Consider the following 19,880-nt stretch of genomic DNA (forward strand, 5'->3'; position numbering starts at 1 on the left):
CCAGCCACTAAGTCTTGCTCAATAAATACGAACAAATGAACAAACAAATGAATGAATGAGTTCAATAGTATTTACTGAGCTCTTACTCTGTGCAGAGCACTGGACTAAGCGCTTGGAATGTACAATTCGGCAACAGAGACCAACCCTGCTCAATAACGCGCTATGAGAGAAGGGAGGTGGTTTAGTGGAAAGAGCACAGGCTCGGAAGTCAGAGGTCGTGGGTTCTAATCCTGGCTCCACCACCTATCAGCCTTTGGGCAAGTCACTTCACTTCTCGGTGCCTCAGTTACCTCATCTGTAAAATGGGGATGAAGCCTCTGAGCCTCACGTGGGACCACCTGATCACCCTGTATCTATCCCTGTGCTGAGAACAGCGCTCTGCACATAGTAAGCGCTTAACAAATACCAACATTATTATTACAATGGGGCTGAAGCCTGTGAGCCCCACGTGGGACCGCCTGATGACCAACGTGGCTCAGTGAAAAGAGCCCGGGCTTGGGAGTCAGAGGTCATGGGTTCGAATCCCAGCTCCGCCACTCGTCAGCTGTGTGACTGTGGGCGAGTCACTTCGCTTCTCCGGGCCTCAGTGACCTCATCTGTGAAATGGGGATGAAGACTGTGAGCCTCACGTGGGACCACCCGATGACCCCGTATCTCCCCCAACGCTTAGAACAGTGCTCCGCACATAATAAGTGCTTAATAAGTACCAACATTATACTATCCCCCCCGCAGCGCTTAGAACAGTGCTTGGCCCAGAGTAAGGGCTTATCAAATGATGGTCTCTCTCTGTTGCCGAATTGTCCATTCCAAGCGCTCAGTCCAGTGCTCTGCACATAGTAAGCGCTCAATAAATCCCAGCTCTGCCACTCGTCAGCTGTGTGACTGTGGGCGAGTCACTTCGCTTCTCTGGGCCTCAGTTCCCTCGTCTGTCAAATGGGGATGAAGACGGGGAGCCTCCCGTGGGACCACCCGATGACCCTGGATCTCCCCCAGCGCTTAGAACAGTGTTCTGCACAGAGGAAGCGCTGAACAAATACCAACATTATTATTATTATTATTATAAATACTACTGAATGAATGAAATGCCATTTTTATTCATGATAGTTATGCTTAAGGGAGGGAGGGAGGGGTTGGGGGGGGGGGGCGGTGTTCCCAGGCTGGGCCACCGACCGGAAATGGCGCCCGGGTTCACCGGAAGTGGCTTCCCTCCAGACCGGAAGTGGCTCCTCCATGTGCGGGCCAAGATGGCGGCGCCCAGGGCGGCCTAGCGCAGGTGAGAGGACCAGGCCCGGGCATGGCGGGCGGGACCTCCTGCTCGCCAACCAGCCCGGCAAGAGGAGGAGGAGGAGGCGTTCGACAATCGGGGACACGCACCGCAAAACCAAACCCCGTCCCCCGTGGGCTTCACAATCTTCATCCCCATTTTACAGATGAGGCGACTGAGGCCCAGAGAAGGCTAATTGGGGTATTTGTTAAGTGCTCACTGTGTGCCAGGGACTGTAAAAAAAAAAATCCTGGCGTTTGTTAAGCGCTTGCACTGTTCTAAGCGCTGGGAGAGGTACAAGCGGATCGGGTTGTCCCCAGTGGGGCTCACGGTCTTCATCCCCATTTTACAGATGAGGGAACTGAGGCCCAGAGAAGGATAATTGGGGTATTTAAGTGCTCACTGTGTACCAGGGACTGTAAAAAAACAATCCTGGTGTTTGTTAAGCTCTTGCTATGTGCCCAGCACTGTTCTAAGCGCTTGGGAGAGGTACAAGCTGATCAGGTTGTCCCCAGTGAGGCTCACAGGCTTCATCCCCATTTTACAGATGAGGGAACTGAGGCCCAGGGAAGGATAATTGGGGTATTTGTTAAGTGCCCACTGTGTGCCAGGGACTGTAAAAAAAAAAATCCTGGTGTCTGTTAGAGAAGCAGCGTGGCTCAGTGGAAAGAGCACGAGCTTTGGAGTCGGGGCTCATGAGTTCGAATCCCAGCTCTGCCACTTGTCGGCTGTGTGACTGTGGGCAAGTCACTTAACTTCTCTGTGCCTCAGTTCCCTCATCTGTAAAATGGGGATTAAGACTGTGAGCCCCACGTGGGACAACCTGATTCCCCTCTGTCAACCCCAGCGCTTAGAACAGTGCTGGGCACATAGTAAGCGCTTAACAAATACCAACATTATTATTATTATTAAGCGCTTACTATGTGCCCAGCACTGTTCTAAGCACTGGAAGGGGTACAAGGTGAGGAGGCACCCACCAATGCAGAATGAGGGCATTTCTTAAGCACTTAGTCTGTGCCCAGCACTGTTCTAAGCGCTGGGAGGGGTACAAGCTGATCAGGTTATCCCCAGTGGGGCTCACCGTTCATCCCCATTTTCCAGATGGGGTAACTGAGGCACAGAGAAGTAAAGTAATAATAATAATGTTGGTATTTGTTAAGTGCTTACTATGTGCCGAGCACTGTTCTAAGTGCTGGGGTAGACACAGGGGAATCAGGTTGTCCCACGTGGGGTTCACAGTCTTAATCCCCATTTTAATAATAATAATAATAATAATAATGTTGGTATTTGTTAAGCGCTTACTATGTGCCGAGCACTGTTCTAAGCGCTGGGGTAGACATAGGGGAATCAGGTTGTCCCACATGGGGCTCACAGTCTTAATCCCCATTTTACAGATGAGGTAACTGAGGCACCGAGAAGTGAAGTGACTTGGCCACGGTCACACAGCTGACAAGTGGCAGAGCCGGGATTCGAACCCACGATCTCTGACTCCCAAGCCCAGGCTCTTTCCACTGAGCCATGCTGCTTCTCTGGTGAAGTCTCTGAATCAGACCTGAGTTCTAATCCCGGCTCTGCCACTTGTCTGCTGTGCGACTGGGGCGGGGATGGTCTCTCTTTATTGCTGAATTGTACTTTCCACACCTTTCATACGGTGCTCTGCGTATAGCAGGCGCTCAGTAAATACCACTGAGTGAATGAACCTGCCTTCTCTGTGTCTGTTACCTCCTTTGTAAAATGGAAGTGGCTACTGTGAGGGACCTGGCGCCTGATGAATATCTACCCCTGTTGTGGGCAGGGGTTGTCTCTCGTAATAGAGCTTAGTACGATGCTCTGCACACTAAGCGCTCAATAAATACGATTGAATGACTTAATCTACTCCGGCACTTAGTCCAAAGCCTGGCACCTACTAAGTGCTTACCAAGTAGCTTAAAAAAAATGGAATCACAATAGTACAGAGCCTGGCACTAGTAAGTGCTTACCAAGTAGCATAAAAAAAATGGAATCACAATAGTACAGAGCCTGGCACCTAGTAAGTGCTTACCAAGTAGCATAAAAAAAAATGGAATCACAATAGTATAGAGCCTGGCACCTAGTAAGTGCTTACCAAGTAGCATAAAAAAAAATGGAACCACAATAGTATAGAGCCTGGCACCTAGTAAGTGCTTACCAAGTAGCATAAAAAAAAAATGGAACCACAATAGTACAGAGCCTGGCAGCTAGTAAGTGCTTACCAAATAGCACACAAAAAAATGGAACCACAGTAGTACAGAGCTGGGCACCTAGTAAGTGCTTACCAAATAGCACACAAAAAAATGGAACCACAATAGTACAGAGCCGGGCAGCTAGTAAGTGCTTACCAAATAGCATTAAAAAAACCCAGAACCACAAACATAGAGAAACGTCCTTTCCTCGCTTCCGTTTTTACTCTTATCGGGCTATTTAAGGGGTGGCTTAAGGAGCTGAGTTGAGGCGGGAGAGAGGACTGAGGAGGGGTGGGGGCGAAATGGAACCCGAGACCGGTACCCGCTGCCGGACCGGGGGGCAAAGGATGCTCTGGTGGGTGAGGGACGGACCCACCCTCCCTCTTCGGGTCCTCCAGGGGGTCCGTGGTGACGCTCGGAGGAGGCCGGACGGCGCGGGGCCGCGGAGTCAGGATGCTGTCGAGGCCCAAGCCGGGCGAGTCGGAGGGAGACCTGCTGCGGTTCCAGAGTCAGTTCCTGGCGGCGGGCGCCGCCTCGGCCGTGCGCGTGGTGAAGGCGGCGGGCGGAGGGGACCCCGCCGAGGAGCGGCCGCGGGCCCAGCGCGACGTCGTGACGCTAGACGGTGAGTGCTCTTGGGGGTCCCTCCCCTCCTTCAGCTGGCTGGGGGCAAGGGGACGTGTCGGCCGACTCTGTTGTAACGCTCCGTGCAGCGCTCTGCACACGGTAAGCCCGCGGTGATTTTTTTTTTTCTGGTATCGGTGGAGGGCTTACCGTGGCGCTGTGCTGAGCGGTTGGGGTAGACACCAGCCGAGCAGGTTGGACGCAGTCCCTGTCCCGGGTGAGGCTCCCGGTCTTAATTCCCACTTAGAGGAGGAAACTGAGGCACAGAAAAGTTATACGACCTGCCCCAAGTTCCCACAGCAGACAGGTGGCAGAGCCGGGCTTAGAACCCAGGTCCTTTACGACTCCCAGGCCGGTGCTCTCTCCGTCAGGTCACACTGCTTCTCATCCTATTCTCATAAATACTATTGATCGATCGATTGGTTCGTACAGTCTTATTTATTGAGTGCTGTGTGCAGAGCACTGTACTAAGCGCTTGGGAGAGGGCAATACCACAGTAAACACATTCCCTGATCACAACGAGCGATCGATTGAGCGGCGCGCAGGGCCCCTCCTCCAGCCTCCCATCCCCAGGCTCGGTTTTGGTTTCTGACCCTCCTCTCCCCTTCCAGTTAATAATAGCAGTGGTACTTGTAAGTGCTTAGCACGCGCCTCGCGCCGTCCTAAACCCTGGGCTGTCTGGCCGGCCCCCGAGGCGGCCCGCGGGTCCCCTTCCTCACGTCTTCGCCGGTCACAGCGCTCCCCGACCTCCCTCCGGCCCTGACCCCCGCTCCGCCGAAGAGGCCGCGGCCCGGCCCGGGCTGCCCGCCGCCCGAGGAGCAGGACGCCGAGGAGCGGGTGGACCGGCACGACCGCCACGTCACCGCCGTCTTGAGCAAGATCATCGTGAGTGCCGGGCTCCCGCTCCCCACTGGGCTTCCCTCCCTACTGCCCTCGCGGACGGGGGTAGCGTTTTGGGAAAAGGGAGTTTCCCGGCGGGGGTGCGGCAGAAAGCGGAGCGCTGTCATTCACTTATGTCTTTCAATGTCCCCCTCTAGACCGTAAGCTCGTGCCGGGCAGGGAATGTGTCAGTATATTGTAAAAAAATATATATATTATTGAAAATACTAATAAAGGCGTTTGTTAAGCGCTTACTGTGTACCAGGGACCGTTCTAAGCTCCGGATCGATACAAGATTATTGGGCTGGGCACAGTCCCTGCCCCGCACGAGGTTCACGGTCTTAATGCCCATTTCACAGATGAGGGAACTGAGGCAGAGAGAAGTTAAGTGACTTGCCCCCAATCACACAAGCTGGGATCAGAACCCATGGCCTTCTGACCCCCAGGACCGTGCTCCATTCATTAGGCCACGCTGCTTCTCCCGAGCGCTTAGTACCGCGGTCTGCACACATTAAGCGCTCAATAAATACGACTTACTGCCTGACGGGGGTTGGGGGTGTCTCCAACGCCCGTTTCTGCCCCACTGCAGGAAAGAGACACAAGCACCATGGCCGTGACCCTGCCTCTACCCACCGGGACCGCCTTCCCCCAAGTCTTCCATCGCTCCCAGTGGGCCAACCAGGTGGGCTCGGGGCCCGGGGGTCCCCCGGATTGGCCGTGACCACGCGAGTTGAGGCGCCGAGGTTGGGGGACCATCCCCCAACCCCGAGGCCGACCAAGATGGAGTCCTTCTCTCCATCTTCCAGGGCAAGTTGACCACAACCGGGAAGAGAAGCATCTTTGCCCAGGAGATCGCAGCCAGGAGAGCGGAGGAGGCCGGGGACCCGTCCAGGGACGGGGCGGTGCCCGACCAGGGTTCGCAGGAAGGTGAGTGGCAGAGGGGGACCGCAGCCCCCCCCCCCCCCCCCCGGGCCTGGAATCCCTGTCCGCTGGAAGAGAGAGCGCTCAATAAATACAATTGAATGAGAGCGCTGTGGGAGTCCCAGGGGAAAGTGGGCTCGAGGGACAGCGTCCGGCATCACAGCCAGACCGAAGCCGGGGCCTAAGCCCGGCGGGAACCGCGCTCGGTCCCTCGGGGCCCACCCTGGCAGGGGACCCCGGGGGGCTCCTGTGGGGACCGAGGCGCGAGGAACGGTGCAGGGCGGATCCCGGCCCCTGAGGGCTCTTTGTCTTGGGGGGCGCCTGACGGGGGGTGACGGGGACAAGGGTCATCTAGGTTGTAGACCCCTGTAAACTGTAAGTTCAAAGACAGGGAATGTGTCTGCTTATTTTTGCAATCTACTCTCCCAGGCGCTTAGTACGCACATAGTAAGTGCTCAATAAATACGACCGAATGAATAACGGGGGCCAGGGCTCTCTCTCTGGACTCTCACACGTTCCCATTTCACCCCAGGAGGGCCGCCGGGCATTCCAGGGGAGACGGGAACCCAGCAAGACGCCCTTATCGCCACCGGAGAGGGCCTCGCGGTCCCCGAGAGCCGGCGGGAAGCCCAAACCATCGGCGCGGAGAATGAGGCTAGGCTGGAGGCCATGGACCCCGAGGAGATCCTGCGAGAACAGCAGCAGCTGCTCTCCCAACTGGGTATGGGCGATGGGCGCTGGGGGTGGGCAGGGGCATTTCTGGGTGCAGCATGGGCCTGACAGGGGAGATCCAAGCCCCTGCATTGGGCAGGGGGATGGAGCGAAGATGGTCCCGGGCGGGCCGGGGACAGGGCGGGGAGAGCAGGGATGAGACCGGGGGGCTTTAGGGTTAAGGTTGGGGGCAGACCCGGCGCCCTGCTGCTGTTTTTGACCCCCATTTCTCTCCTGCTCCCCTCCCCCCGCAGACCCCAGCCTGGTAGCCTTCCTGAGGTCCAGGGGTGGTAGCGCCAGCCAGACGGAGCCTCGGAGCGGAGGGGAGCCGAGGTCAGAGGCATCGTTTCCGCCGGCCCCGAGGCCCGGCCCCGGCAGGGAGCCCACGGAGCCGGAACCCGCCGGAACTGAGGAATCCTTGGAACCGGAGCCCAAACCAGGTTGGGACTGCTCTTGGGCAGGGAAGGGCAGGAGAGCCCTTTCCCCTAGCCGTACCCGTTTCCCGGCCCTCCCTGCTTAACATCTCTCCCCGCCGGGCCTCAGGGCCAGGGAGTAGGGAGGACCCCTGTCTGGGTGGGCTTCCGCACGCTGCCAGGCCCCAGGCTTCGGGGGGACCAGTTTCTGGGAACCAAATGATTTCATTAGTGATATCCGGAGGAAAAAAGATAATTAAGGGGGCTAGTTGAGGGAGGAATGGTGGGGGGTGGGTGTCTCCACGGGCAGGAGCCCCACAGCCCTCAATCCCCCTCCACCTGGGACTTACCAACCCTGCCCGGCCCCGGCCGCCCCCACCCCAGGAGGCTGCCGGGAAACAGCGTGGCCGAATGGATAGAGCCCAGACCTGGGAGTCCATAGGACGTGGGTTCTAGTCCCACCTCCACCCCTTGTCGGCTGTGTGCCCTTGGACAAGTCACTTAACTTCCGTGCCTCAGTTACCCGGTCTGTCAAATGGGAAGACAGACCGTGAGCCCCGTGTGGGACGTGGACTTGGCCAACCTGCTCATCTTGAATCTACCCCATAGCTTAGTTCAGCGCCTGCCCCATAGGAGGCCCTTAACAAATACCACTGAAAAAAAAAAGACAACCGTTCCTGAGGACCAGGCCCACGGAGGATAGGCGGGGGTCCCTCGACCCCGGGCCGTCACCCTCCTCTTCTCCCTCAGCCCCGGCCCTGCCCGTGACGCCCCGCCGGGAGTGGCTCCACATGGACACCGTGGAGCTGGACAAGCTCCAGTGGACGCAGGACCTGCCCCGGCTCCGACAGCAGAGAACGCGGGAGGTGAGGGGAGGTGGGGAGGACTGCCCCGGCCCTAACGCTAGGCGGGCAGGTGGGGGCGGGGGGAGGGCCCAGCTGGAAGGGCCATGACCGCCCCCCAAAGCCCCAACTCCTCCTGCTGTGGCTCAGGGCCTGCAGGCGCGCTTCAGCCTGCAAGGGGAGCTTCTGGCCCCGGACGCCGACCTACCCACCCACCTGGGCCTGCACCACCACGGGGAGGAGGCGGAGGTGAGCCCTGGCCGGGCGCTGGGACCGTGCGGGTGGCAGGGCCGGGGTGGGGGCACTCGGGGCGGCGGGCACCGGGGGGCCCGGCCTCGGGAGACGCCCTCCCCGCCCGCCACCCGGGGCCCACGAGTCCCTTTCCCTCCAGAGAGCAGGCTACTCTCTGCAGGAGCTCTTCCACCTGTCCCGCAGCCAGGCCTCTCAGCAGAGGGCACTGGCCCTGCAGGTCCTGGCCCGAGTGGTCCACAAGGTGAGGCCGGTCTCGGGGGCCTCCCCACCCCGCCTCCCGGGGTTGGGGACGGGTGCGGTGGCGGGAGGTCAAGGGCTCGGTTTCCCCAGCCTCTCCCCTCTGACTTCCCGCCCGTCCGCAGGCCCAGGCGGGCGAGTTCTCGGGCCGACTGTCCGGCAGCGTCCTGCGACTCCTGTTGGACGCCGGCTTCCTCTTCCTGCTGCGCTTCTCTCTGGACGACGGGGTGGACGGCGTCATCGCGGCGGCCGTGCACGCCCTGCGGGCCTTGCTGGTGGTCCCCGGGGACGAGGTGGGGGCCGGGGAGGTTGTCGGCGCTCCTCTCCCCGAAGGGGGCAGGGTCTTGCCCCTCGCCCACACCCCCGGTCCCATCTCCAAGCGAGGATAAGTGGTATTAAGTGCTTACTGTGTGCCAAGCACTGTTGTAAATGCAAGGTAATCCGGACGGACGCAATCCCTGTCCCCCGTGGGGCCCACGGTCTTAATCCCCATTTTACAGATGAGGTAACCGAGGCCCAGAGAAGTGAAGTGGCTTGCCCAGGGTCACACAGCAGATAGGTGGCGGAGCCGGGATCGGAACCCACGTCCTCTGACTTCCCGGCCCGGCCACGCTACTTCTCTGTGGTGGTCCTGCCGGTCCCGCCCCGTGCCCGGTCTGGGTCTAGAGCGGCGGGGCTGGGAGAGGGGCTGGGGGGCCTCAATTTACGTGAACACCCCCCCCCCCCCCCCCCCCCGACACATGCACACACCCCGCTTACAGGAGCTCTTGGACACCACCTTCTCCTGGTACCAGGGAGCGGCCGCATTCTCCCTGATTCCCAGCCAGGAGGAAGAGGACGACGAGGACGACGAGGAGGAAGGGGGCATCCCCGCAGAAGCGGCCGGGAGGCAACAACCCCGGGAGCAGAATCGGCCCCCGGCGGACGTGGCGCGCCGTGACGTCATCAAGGCAGGGGGCGGCTCGGGGAGGGCGGCCGGGGCAGGTCGGGGTCTGGGCCGCCGCCGTCCAGGAGAGGGGCGACCAGTCAGACGCGCTCATCGAGCACTTTCTGTGTGCAGAGCACTGTACTAAGCACTGTAACAGACGCATTCCCCACCCACAACGAGCTTACAGTCCGGAGGGGGAGACAGACAAGAATGTAAAAGAAATTAAAGACCCTAGGGAAGAAGAGGGGATCCCAACCCCCGGGGGAGGAGGCCGGTTGCTGACGGGGCGACTCCCCCTCCCCTAAGGGGCTGCTGACCACCCGGCTGTTGCCGCGGCTACGCTACGTGCTGGAGGTGACCTGCCCCGCGCCCTGCGTGGTGCTGGACATCCTGGCCGTGCTGACCCGCCTGGCCCGGCATTCCCTGGAGTCGGCCACCAAGGTAGGACACGGGAGGAGGAAGAAAAGGGGGGTGGGGGACCGGAGGGGGAGGAGGGGCTCTGACCCCTGACCCCAGCTCTGCCCCGCAGATCCTGGAATGCCCGCGGCTGATGGAGACGCTGGTGCGGGACTTCCTGCCCTCCAGCTGGGCCCCGGTGGGGCCGGGGCCGGGGCCCGTCCGTCTGCACGGCCTGCCCTGTGCCGCCGCCATGAAGCTGCTGCGCGTCATGGCGTCGGCCGGCAGGAACCTCGCCGCCCGCCTGGTGAGCCCGCCGGGCCCTGCCCCCCATCTCCCTGCTTCTCCCCGCTTTCCATGGCTCCCGCTCTTCCGGGGGTCCTCCCACCCCGGGGGGCGGCAACCCGGCCCCGCTCCTCTCCCTGGTTGGGTTTGTCAGTATGGGGCGGGCCTGGTTTTGAGGGGCCGGAGGGGGTGGGCCGGGGCTAACGAGCCGCTTCCAGCTGTGCCCGGTGCGGGGGCGGGACCGCCGGGCCGGGTTCCGAGCCACGGTCCCCGAGCGCCCCCTCGCTCCGTCCCCAGCTGGGCGGATTTGACCTGCGGAGCCGCCTGAGTCGCTTTGTGGCCGAGCCCCCCGCGGAGCTGGCCCTGCCCGTCCAGGAGGCCGAGCGGCTGAGCACCGAGGCCTTCCGCCTCTGGGCTGTGGTGGCCGCTTACGGCCAGGGCGGAGACCTGTACAGGTGAGGAGAGGCGCTCGGAGCGGGGCCGGGCCGGGGGTCGGATCATTTACGGCCGGGGTGGAGACCCGTGCAGGGGAGGGGAAGGATTTGGGGTGGGGCGGGACCGGGGCGAAGCGAGGGGTTTAGGGAGGCTCGTAACCCGTCCTGGCCCCTGGATGCCTTGTCAGCCCTCTTTCTCACCTTCTGCACCTCCCACTCTCCCTGCTGCTTCCAAAACAACTCTCTTTCCTTCTCTCTCTCTCTCTCTCTCTCTCTCACACACGCCCACACATCCACCTCTTCCCCTCAAACTGTTGGGAGCCGCCCAGAATCTCTGGGCCCCCCCCACGCTCCCCCGATCCCCCTCCTCTCCCCGCAGGGAGCTCTACCCAGTGCTGGTTCGGACAGTGCAGGCCCTCCCCCAGGAGCTGCGCCTCCGCCCCCCGCACGGACCGGCCATACAGCGGGCCGGGGCCATCGTCACCCTGCTGACCCACCTGACCCAGGCGTCCGGCGTCAGCAGAGAGCCACAGGCCGCCCCTGGCGGGTGAGGCCGGGGCGGGGTTGGGGCGGGGGTGGGGGGGCTTCCCCCCGCACAGGGAGCCCTTCCCCTCTTTGGGCTGCCCCCCCGGGTTTGGCTGCAGTCCTCCTCTCCCTCCGCCCCCGGGGTCCCGGATGGGGACGAGGAGAGCCGAGACCCGGGCTCCCCCGGCTCCTCCCTGCGCCCCACAGAAATGCCACCGGGTCCGCCACGCCTCCGCTCACCTGGGCCCAAGTGTCCGGACTCCGCACCCTGGTGGAGCCGTGTCTGCGCCTGGCCCTGCGGGAGCTGCCCGAGCCGGGGACCTGGCCGGCCCTGGCCCCGCTGCCCACCGCCTGCCTGGTCTTCCTGGGGACCCACTTCCGCGTCTGGAGCCAGCAGGTGACGGCCGGCCCCGGCCCCGGCCCCCCGGCCCACGCTTACTGCCCCGCTGCTGCTTTGCCCACTCTTGTCCAGATTGCGCCCCCGCAGAGTCCCAGACCCGGGCGGCCCCGGGGCCGAAGTCACCAGCAGCCCCTTCCCCTACCCCAGCGAGTGCCCCGTGGTGGGGGAGAGCGGGCAGCTCTGCCCCGGAGCCAGCACCCCACTTCCTGCCTCTGCCTGAGGTGGGGAAGAGACGGCACAAGGGGTGGAACCTTCCCGCTCCCGGGCAGAACCAGGTCGGGCTCACAGCCCTCCCACCTCCAAACTGGGGGCCCCAGGTAGCCCCCCGGGGGGTGTTTCTGTACCTGTAAATAGACGCTCCCCTCCTCGCCTGACCGAGCCCCCTCCCCGGCTCCCTCCAGCCCCAGCTCTGTCCCAGCGACTATCTGCAGGAGGCCGAGCGTCTGCTGAAGGAGGTGCTGCTGCCCCTGCTGAACGAGCCCGCCCTGCGGAGCCAGTGGGACGCCCTCAGGTACGGCCCCGGCCCCGGGCGGGGCAGAACCCGAGGCCCTTCCGTCCCCCGGATCGCCGTCGCGGACGCCTCGGCCCGGCCGCGGGCACCGACCCCTGAGCTCGCCCGTCTCAGCTCCCCCCGGGCCCTCGTGTCCCCACAGGACCTGCTCCCCGCTCTGCAACCCGCTGTCCTGCGCCCCGGCCCCCGAGGCCACCCCCAGCCTCGTGTCCCTGGGCTGTGCGGGGGGCCGCCCCCCTCTGAGCCTCGCCGGCTCCGCCTCGCCCTTCCCCTTCCTCACCGCCCTGCTCTTCCTCTCCGACACCCTCGCCCGCATCCACAAGGGCCTCTGTGGCCAGGTGAGTCTGGGGAAGCGGGACCCCCGAGCGGGGTGGTGGGACCCGGGGGGCGAGAGATGGGGGCGGGGGGGTGGACGACGGAGGCCGGGAGGGGCAAGAGGCACGCGGGACCGAGACCGGTCCTGGGCACCGAGCTCTCCGTCCCCTCCCTCGCCCTCCCCCGTAGCTGGCGGCCGTGCTGGCCCCCCGAGGACTCCACGATTACTTAGTCGAGAGCACGGCCCCCTCCCTCGCCCCCCGGCCCACCCCCTCCTCCGCCTGGGCCCTGCGGCACGAATACCACCTGCAGCACCTGGTCCTCTCCCTGGTCCAGAGAGTGGTGAGTCGTCCCTCCGCCGTCCACCCCCCGCCCCTTCCCTCCCCCGCCGCCGCCCGGGGAGATTCGTTCATTCGGTCGTATTTATCGAGCGCCTCCTGGGTGCAGAGCACCGTACCGAGTGCTTGGGAGAGCACGATAAACGGGTGCGTTCCCTGCCCCCGAGGTTCCCCGCTGGGCCGGCCCCAGCCTGAGGGTCCCCACTCCCGCCCCCCCCCCCCCCCCACCCCAGGCCGGGCTGAGACCGGACCCGGCCCCGGAAGTCGCCAGGCTCCATCACGGCGTGGCCCTGTCCCTGCTGAGCCGCCTGCTGCCCGGGAGCGAACATCTGGTCCAGGAGCTGCTGCTGGGCAGCATCTTCCGGCTGGACTTCTTCCCGTGAGTGGGGCCGGTGCTGGAGGGAGGGAGGGGGCCGCGGCGCCCCAGACCGGGGGGCCCCGGACGGCGTGGCTCCCGCCCCCGTGGCGTCCCCGAGCCCTGGCGGCGGCCTCACCTCCCCCTCCCGGCTCTGTGCCCGCAGGGAGCGGGCGGCAGGGGGACCCGAGGCAGCGGACTTCTCCGACCGGCTGCAGCTGGAAGGCGACGGGAGCCCCGGGGGGGAGGGGCGGGGGGCCCTGCTGGCCGCCGCCTGTGAAGACCTCCCCGCCATCCGGGCCTGCTACCTGGCCCACTGTGCCCCGCCCCGCCCGGCCCTGCTGACCTCTCAGGCCCTGTACCGGGGGGAGCCCCTCCGCACGTCCGGCCTGCTGCTGCCCGCGCCCCGGGAGCCCCTCCTGCCCGCGGACTGGTCCTTCCTGCCCCTCGTCACCCTCTACCACCGGGCCACGGGCCCCACCCCGGAAGCCCTGCCGCCCGACGCCCCGGGCACCGCCACCCGGGCGCTGCAGTGGCTGCTGGTGTTGGAGAGCTGGCGGCCCGAGGCCCTGCGGGCCGTGCCCCCCGCCGCCCGGCTGGCCCGCCTCATGTGCCTGTTCCTGACGGGCAGCGAACTGTTCCGCGAGGCCCCGGTGCAGCGCCACACGTGGGCCCTGCTGCGGCGGCTCTGCCGGCCCCGGGCCCTGCCCGCCCTGCGGCTGGACCGCCCCCTGCCCGGCCTGGCCTCGTTCCCCGACCTGTTCGCCGGCCTCCTGGAGCAGTTCGAGGCCGTGTCCTTCGGAGACGCCCTCTTCGGCGCGCTGATCCTGCTGCCTCTGCAACGCCGCTTCGGCGCCTCCCTGCGTCTCACCCTCTTCGGGGAGCACGTGGGGGTCCTGCGGGCGCTGGGGCTGCCCCTGGCCCAGGTACCGGGGCGGTCGGGGCCCCTCCCCGCATCCCCAGCCCGGCCTTACCCCACCGGGGCACCGGGACCCACATCTGTCCCCGATCGCACACACCTCTCTCCCGCCTCCCGGCCCATTCTCACGGGGAGACCCCGGCCCCTTGCTGGAGGAGGGGGTGTTCACCTGCCGTCCCCCCCCCCACCCGCAGCTGCCCGTGCCCCTGGAGTGTTACACGGCCCCACCTGAGGACAATCTACCCCTCCTGCGCCTCTACTTCCGCGTCCTGGTGACCGGCGCCCTGCGCCCGGGCTGGTGCCCAGTGCTCTATGCCGTGGCCGTGGCCCACATCAACAGCTTCATCTTCTCCCAGGAAACCGCAAGCCCGGTGGGGAGACTCCTGGTTCGGGCGGGGGGGACGGAACCGTGCCGGGGGATGGGGCGCGGGGGAGGGGAGGAGGGGCCGACCCCCAGCGGCACGGGGCTGACCGTGGCTCCTGGTTGTGCCCGCAGGAGGTGACTGCCGCCCGCACGGATATGCTGCGCAAGACCTGGCTGCTGGCTGACCGGGTCGGTGCCCGGGAACGGGCGAGGGGGGCGCGGGACGGCGGAGAGGGGTGGAGGGGGAGGCGGGGGCGCTTCCCTTCTCACGTTGGTCGTCCCGCTGCTCCCTAGGGCCTCAGGGAGCACTTGCTGTTCTACAAGCTGCCCAGCGCGGCCTCGCCCTCCGGCTTCGAGCTGTACCCGCAGCTGCCCGCCTCGCGCCAACGCTACCTACGGAGCCAGGTCGACGGGCTGCCCGGCGACGGGCTGCCCGACGCCGGACGCCGGCGCCCCAGCCCGGCTGTCGACCGGTAGAGAGAGACGGACACGTCCCGCCGGGGACGGACGGTGGGGTCGGCCGCCCCACGGACAGACGGAGACGCGTCCCCGGGGACGGAAGACTCGACTCTTGTCAATAAACCGCTCCCGACCTCGCTGGCTCAGAGCCGGTGCTCGGCCCCGCCCGGGCGTGGGGGCCGGCGGGGGGTGGGCGGCCCGGGACCCCGCTGGGAGCGTCGAGGCTGCAGGCGGTGACCCCCCGGGGACGTTCCCTCCCCGCCTTCCACAGCCCCCAGAACGGGCCCGGCTCCCTCGGGGCTGCCGGGGGACCCCGGCCCCCGAGCGGACCGGACCCCCCGGACGGGAGCGGGGACGTCTGGGTCCCGAACGCTAACTGGGACAGCCTCCTCCGCCCGGGCCTCTCCCCGAGGCGGGAAGCGGGCGAGGGCACAGGGGAGGGCTTCCTCTGCAGAAAAAGTAGGGCCGGGAACAATGCCATTATTAGCATCGTTAATGAGGCCGCGGGCTCTCTGCGGCAGGTCTCCGGCAGAGACCCGGCCTCACCTCTGCCCTCATCCAGGAGGTGGGTGAGAAGTGGCAGGAAACGGTGGTTGTGCCCTGGCCACCCTCCCAACGTGCCCCCACCCTGTGGGGGTCACACACAGACACCGCAGTTTGGGGAGAGACGCCAGCCCCTCCGTACAGCCACAGATACACGCGGAACGTGGACAGGTACCGGGGAGACTATACGTGTACACTCATCCTTCCCCCTGCACACACACAACCACACCTAAGTATCTCTCACACCCGGGCAAGTCCACGCTTTACCCGCTGTCCCTTGGCCACCGTCTCACACGTATACGACTGTGAGCCCGTCGTTGGTCAGGGATGGTCTCCCTTGCCCAATTGTACATTCCATGCGCTTAGTACAGTGCTCTGCACAGAGTGAGCGCTCAATAAATACGATTGAATGGACGTACACAAAAGCCACCCCTACAAGCACAGAAACTGGGCATAATGAGGATAACTGGTTTTTGTTAAGCGCGTACTACGTGCCAGACACCGAATCGAGCGCTGGGGTGGATACAAGCAAATCGGGTCAGGCACAGTTCCTGACCCTTGTGGGGCCCGTTTTACAGATGAGGTAACTGAGGCACAGAAAATTGAAGTGACTCGTCCAGGGTCCTAGAGCAGTTAAGTGGCAGAGCCGGGATTAGAACCTATAACTTTTTTTAACGGTATTTTTAAGTGCTTATTATGTGCACTTACGCCGTACTAAGCACCGGGATTGGGACTTCTGACTCCCAGGCCCGTGCTCTTTCTTTCCACTGCGCTATGCTCTGCACACGGGCACACAAACCACCCTCCATGCCCAGATCCGCAACCACTGACTACCGACGATCCAGGGTTTTCCATTTTTAATTCTTCCACCCCAAGCCCTACCAGTCACCGCTGCCCAAGACAAGATTTTTGGGATCTCGACCGATGGCGTCCATCTGAGCCCACTGTGAAGCACCAGGCAGGCCCCTGTCTGAACCTCCTATGGAGCCCTCCGCCTCCCCATCACCCCAAAACCTTTGCCCAGGCCCTAACCTCTCAATATCACTGGACAGGAACAGCACTTGGGCACGAAGCTGGCGGGTGGTGACGGGATCCCGGTCCCGTGGGGACTCCAGGGTCACACCCCCGTCCCTGCCGTCGGGTCGCGGAGGGGCCGGTGAGCTGGAGAACTGGCAGGGCTCGGAGGTTACGGGCCCGGGGCAACACAGACCGGGCCCACTGACCCCTCTGAAGTCCCAGACACTCCCTCCTGGTGACGTGGATAACGTACAAGGAAAAGACTCCTTTCCCCACACGCTTGTGCACCCAAAGCAATCGATTGATGCTACTTATGGAACGCTTACCGCACTAAGAACTAGGGGAAGTACGATACTTTCATTCACTGTCGTATTTATTGAGCGCTTACTGAGTGTGCTAAGCACTTGGGAGAGTACAACAGAACAACAGGGCGCATTCCCTGCCCACGACAAGCTGACCCTCTACCAACAGTACAAAAGAGTCGGCAGACACGTGCCCTGCCCTGAAGAAGCAGAGAAGCAGTCTTGCTTGGATGTCGCCGTCACCCTCTTCTTGGGCATTATGCCCCACCGGATGGGGCAGCTGCAGCAGCGGGGAGCGAGGGCGGCGTCCAGGCCGACCCCCAGGTGGGGGAAGGAGAGGAACAGTCTTTTTCTCTGTGGGATCTGTCGAGCGCTTACTACGTGCCAGGCATTGTACTAAGCGCCGGGGTAGACACAGGCGAATCAGGTGGGACCCGGTCCCTGTCCCACGTGGGGCTCACAGTCTTTACCCCCATTTTACAGATGAGGGAACTGAGGCACAGAGGAGTGAAGTGACTCGTCCAGGGTCACACGGCAGACGGGTGGCGGAGGAGGGATTAAAACCCAGGTCCTTCTGACGCCCAGGCCTCGCTCTAGCCACTAGGCCAAGCTGCCTTTGGGTGTGTGGCTCCCGCTGGGCCTCGCCAGGTGTTTCCTCGCCCCCTCCCTGCACCCGGACAAGCTTGGACTCTATAAATTGGGGGGGAGAGGGGGGTAGGAGGACCCTGGGGGGGACGCTCCTCTAAGCAGGGGACCGAGCCACGGTCGGCTTAACTCCGCAGGTAAACGACGCCGGCCCCCCGGCTGCCCCCGCACCATCGAATCGGATTCTTTGGGGGTACAGGGTGCAGAGACCGGGTGGTGGGGATCCATTCCTTCAATCCTATTCGTTGAGCGCTTACTGTGCGCGGAACACTGTACTAAGCGCTCGGAAAGTACAATATAGCAATAAATTCAGCAAAGTCCCGACCCTGGAGCTGACGGCCGCTCCGGGGGTCAGGGGAGGCCCGCTGAAATCTCGCCCAGAGGAGGGCCGGGGGTCACTCCGTCGACCAACTGGACACGCGCCCCGCAGAGACCGAGGGTCCGGGCCGCCTTGGGAGCCGTCGAGGCCCAACCTCCAACCCCAACCGAACTCAATGGCAGTTTCTAGCAGCTGGAAAGGCATCCATCGAGGGGCAACTAGTCGACGGTACTTACTGAGCGCTTGCCGAGCGCGGCGCTCTGTACTAAGCGCTTGGGAGCCGCAAATTAAAGCGTATTCGCGCTATACCAACGAGGACGGGACACTAGGGTTAGGGTCTGCCTTGGAGTCGGGGGGGGGGGGTCAGCTCCGACCCCGACCCCCCCTTTCCCCAAGGATCTCTGCCTTGCGGGGCCAAGAACCACAGCTCGCCGTGTTACTGTGTGCCAAGCCTTGTTCTAAGCGCCGGGGTGGATACAAGCTTAGCAGTTTGGACAGCGTCCCTCCTTCACCTGAGGTTCACAGACTAAATAGGAAGGAGGAGAGGTATCGAATCCCCGTTGCACGGTTGAGGAAACTGAGGCCCGGGGAAGTGAAACGACTCGCCCGAGGTCACACGGCAAGCAGTTGACAGTCTGGCTCCCAGGCCCGGGCTCTTTCCACTAGCCCATCCTGCTTCCCGACTCGTCGGCCGTCCTAGTTGGGAAGCCTAGCCGGAAGCCTTGCCCCAGAGGAGTGGGGGGCATCTTGCAGGTAAGCGACCCCCACCCAGGAGGGCTCGCAGACCCCCTCGCACACCCAATTTGGGAGCTGCGGCCTCGGCTCGCTCGGGGGGGGGGGGGTGTCCCCAGACCCTGGCCTCCCCGGGACCCTGGAGCCAACGTCGGGGGGCGAGCTTACCTGAGGTCACGGGGCAACCGACCGCCGGGCCCGGCCGGCCTAGGGATCCACGGCAACGGGCCTGGGCCGGGGGAGAGGGAATGAGGCCCACGTGGGGAGGGGGAGAGGCCGCGGCTGAGGGAATGAGGGCCACGTGAAAGGGAAAAGGTGGGATCACCTGGGAGGACACGTGGGAAAGGGGAAGCTGAAGCTCTCCAGACCTCGTGGGCAGCCATCGTCCCTCTTTATCGTTGTACCGAACTTTCCCAAGCGCTTACCACAGTGCTCTGCACACAGTAAGCGCTCAATAAATACCGTTGAATGGGCGGATCCGTGAGGACTCGTCCCTCCCGATCTCGATTCGTGACTCCACTCTACCGTCCTTCTCCCCCCCGCCCAGGGGCGAGGGGGGCCGGTAGTCGGGGGGCTGATGCCCACCCAGGTTGGCGACTGGCTGCCGGAGAGGCCTGAGAGGCTGACCAGGGGCCCGGCCAGTGGGCCGTTTAGGGGCCTACTGAGGTAGGTGGCTCAACCCCGGCGGGAGGCCTGGGGGAGACCATCCCGTGCCCAGGACAGACCTCGGGTGAGGAATTCCCGGACTGCCAAGTGGATGCCCCGAAGCTGGGGGGACTCCTTCCCCCTCCTCCCTCCTCCTCAGCGCAGCCGATTCACCTCCGACCCTCAGTGCCTGGCTCAGTGCTGCGCACACAGTAGACACCCAATAAATCGTATCGATTGAGGCTGCATTACGCGATGGGGGCATCACTCCCTGGCCCCCTGAGCTGTGGGGCCCGGTGGGTCCCCGGTGGAGATGGACGAGCGCCAGACTGACGGGAGGATGATAATAATTACGGTACTTGTTGATCACTCACTGTTCTAAGCGCTGGGGTAGATGCAAGTTAATCAGGTCAGACAGGGTTCCCGTCCCACAGGGGGCTCACGCTCTTTACCCCCATTTTACAGATGAGGTAACTGAGGCCCAGTGAAGTGACTTGCCCAAGGTCACACGGCAGAAATGTGGTGGAACCGGGATTCGAACCCAGGTCCTTCCGAGGCCCAGGCCCGTGCTGCATCCGCTAAGCCACGCTGCTTCTCCGCAGTCTCCTTTGAGCACCCTCGTGGGGAACTCTTCCTGTGACCCTTGGCAAGAGAGGGGCTTCCCCACCTTCGGGGCCCGCCCTGCCCCAATGAATCATCAGGGAAGGATATTTATGGGGCACTTACTGAGGACAGAGCACTCTACTAGTTCCATTTCCTGCTTACAATCCGGAGGGGGACACAGACATTAATATAAATAAGTTACGGATACGGACGGAGGTGCCACGGGGCCGAGAGAGGGGGGAATAAAGGGTGAGAATCTAAGCTCAAGGGTGAGGCGGAAGGGAGTGGGAGAAGAGGAAACGAGGGCCGAGTCGGGGAAGGCTTCTCGGAGGCGCCGTCCCCGAGAGTCTCCCTGGACCTCAAGCCAATCCTGGCCTTCTCCCCTAGGAGATCCTGGAGTTCGTGTCCCCGGCGTCTCCGTCTCCCACCTTCGGCCTACCTTCCCTTCAACTGCAGTCACCGTCCCTCGAGAGCCCAGCAGCGGCCCGGGGGGCTCGGGGAGCC

At 63.4% G+C, this 19,880-nt stretch overlaps 1 protein-coding gene across 1 annotated transcript; it reads left to right on the forward strand.

Moving 5' to 3' along the window:
- The first annotated feature begins 1,229 nt into the window (after positions 1–1,229).
- RPAP1 (RNA polymerase II associated protein 1) lies at positions 1,230–14,707 on the forward strand. Its single transcript, XM_029077792.2, has 25 exons — positions 1,230–1,273; positions 3,864–4,087; positions 4,823–4,971; positions 5,555–5,647; positions 5,772–5,892; positions 6,419–6,607; positions 6,852–7,037; positions 7,761–7,876; positions 8,003–8,101; positions 8,244–8,345; positions 8,467–8,634; positions 9,103–9,291; positions 9,576–9,710; positions 9,799–9,972; positions 10,248–10,405; positions 10,764–10,931; positions 11,117–11,306; positions 11,711–11,820; positions 11,963–12,158; positions 12,325–12,477; positions 12,707–12,852; positions 12,995–13,754; positions 13,942–14,118; positions 14,244–14,300; positions 14,406–14,707. The coding sequence occupies exons 2-25, from the start codon at positions 3,919–3,921 to the stop codon at positions 14,586–14,588; spliced, it is 4,188 nt and encodes a 1,395-aa protein (XP_028933625.1). The 5' UTR covers positions 1,230–1,273; positions 3,864–3,918; the 3' UTR covers positions 14,589–14,707.
- The last annotated feature ends 5,173 nt before the right edge of the window (positions 14,708–19,880 follow it).

The sequence above is a fragment of the Ornithorhynchus anatinus genome, chromosome 13 (genome assembly GCF_004115215.2).
Source record: "Ornithorhynchus anatinus isolate Pmale09 chromosome 13, mOrnAna1.pri.v4, whole genome shotgun sequence".
NCBI classification, from domain to species: Eukaryota; Metazoa; Chordata; class Mammalia; order Monotremata; family Ornithorhynchidae; genus Ornithorhynchus; species Ornithorhynchus anatinus.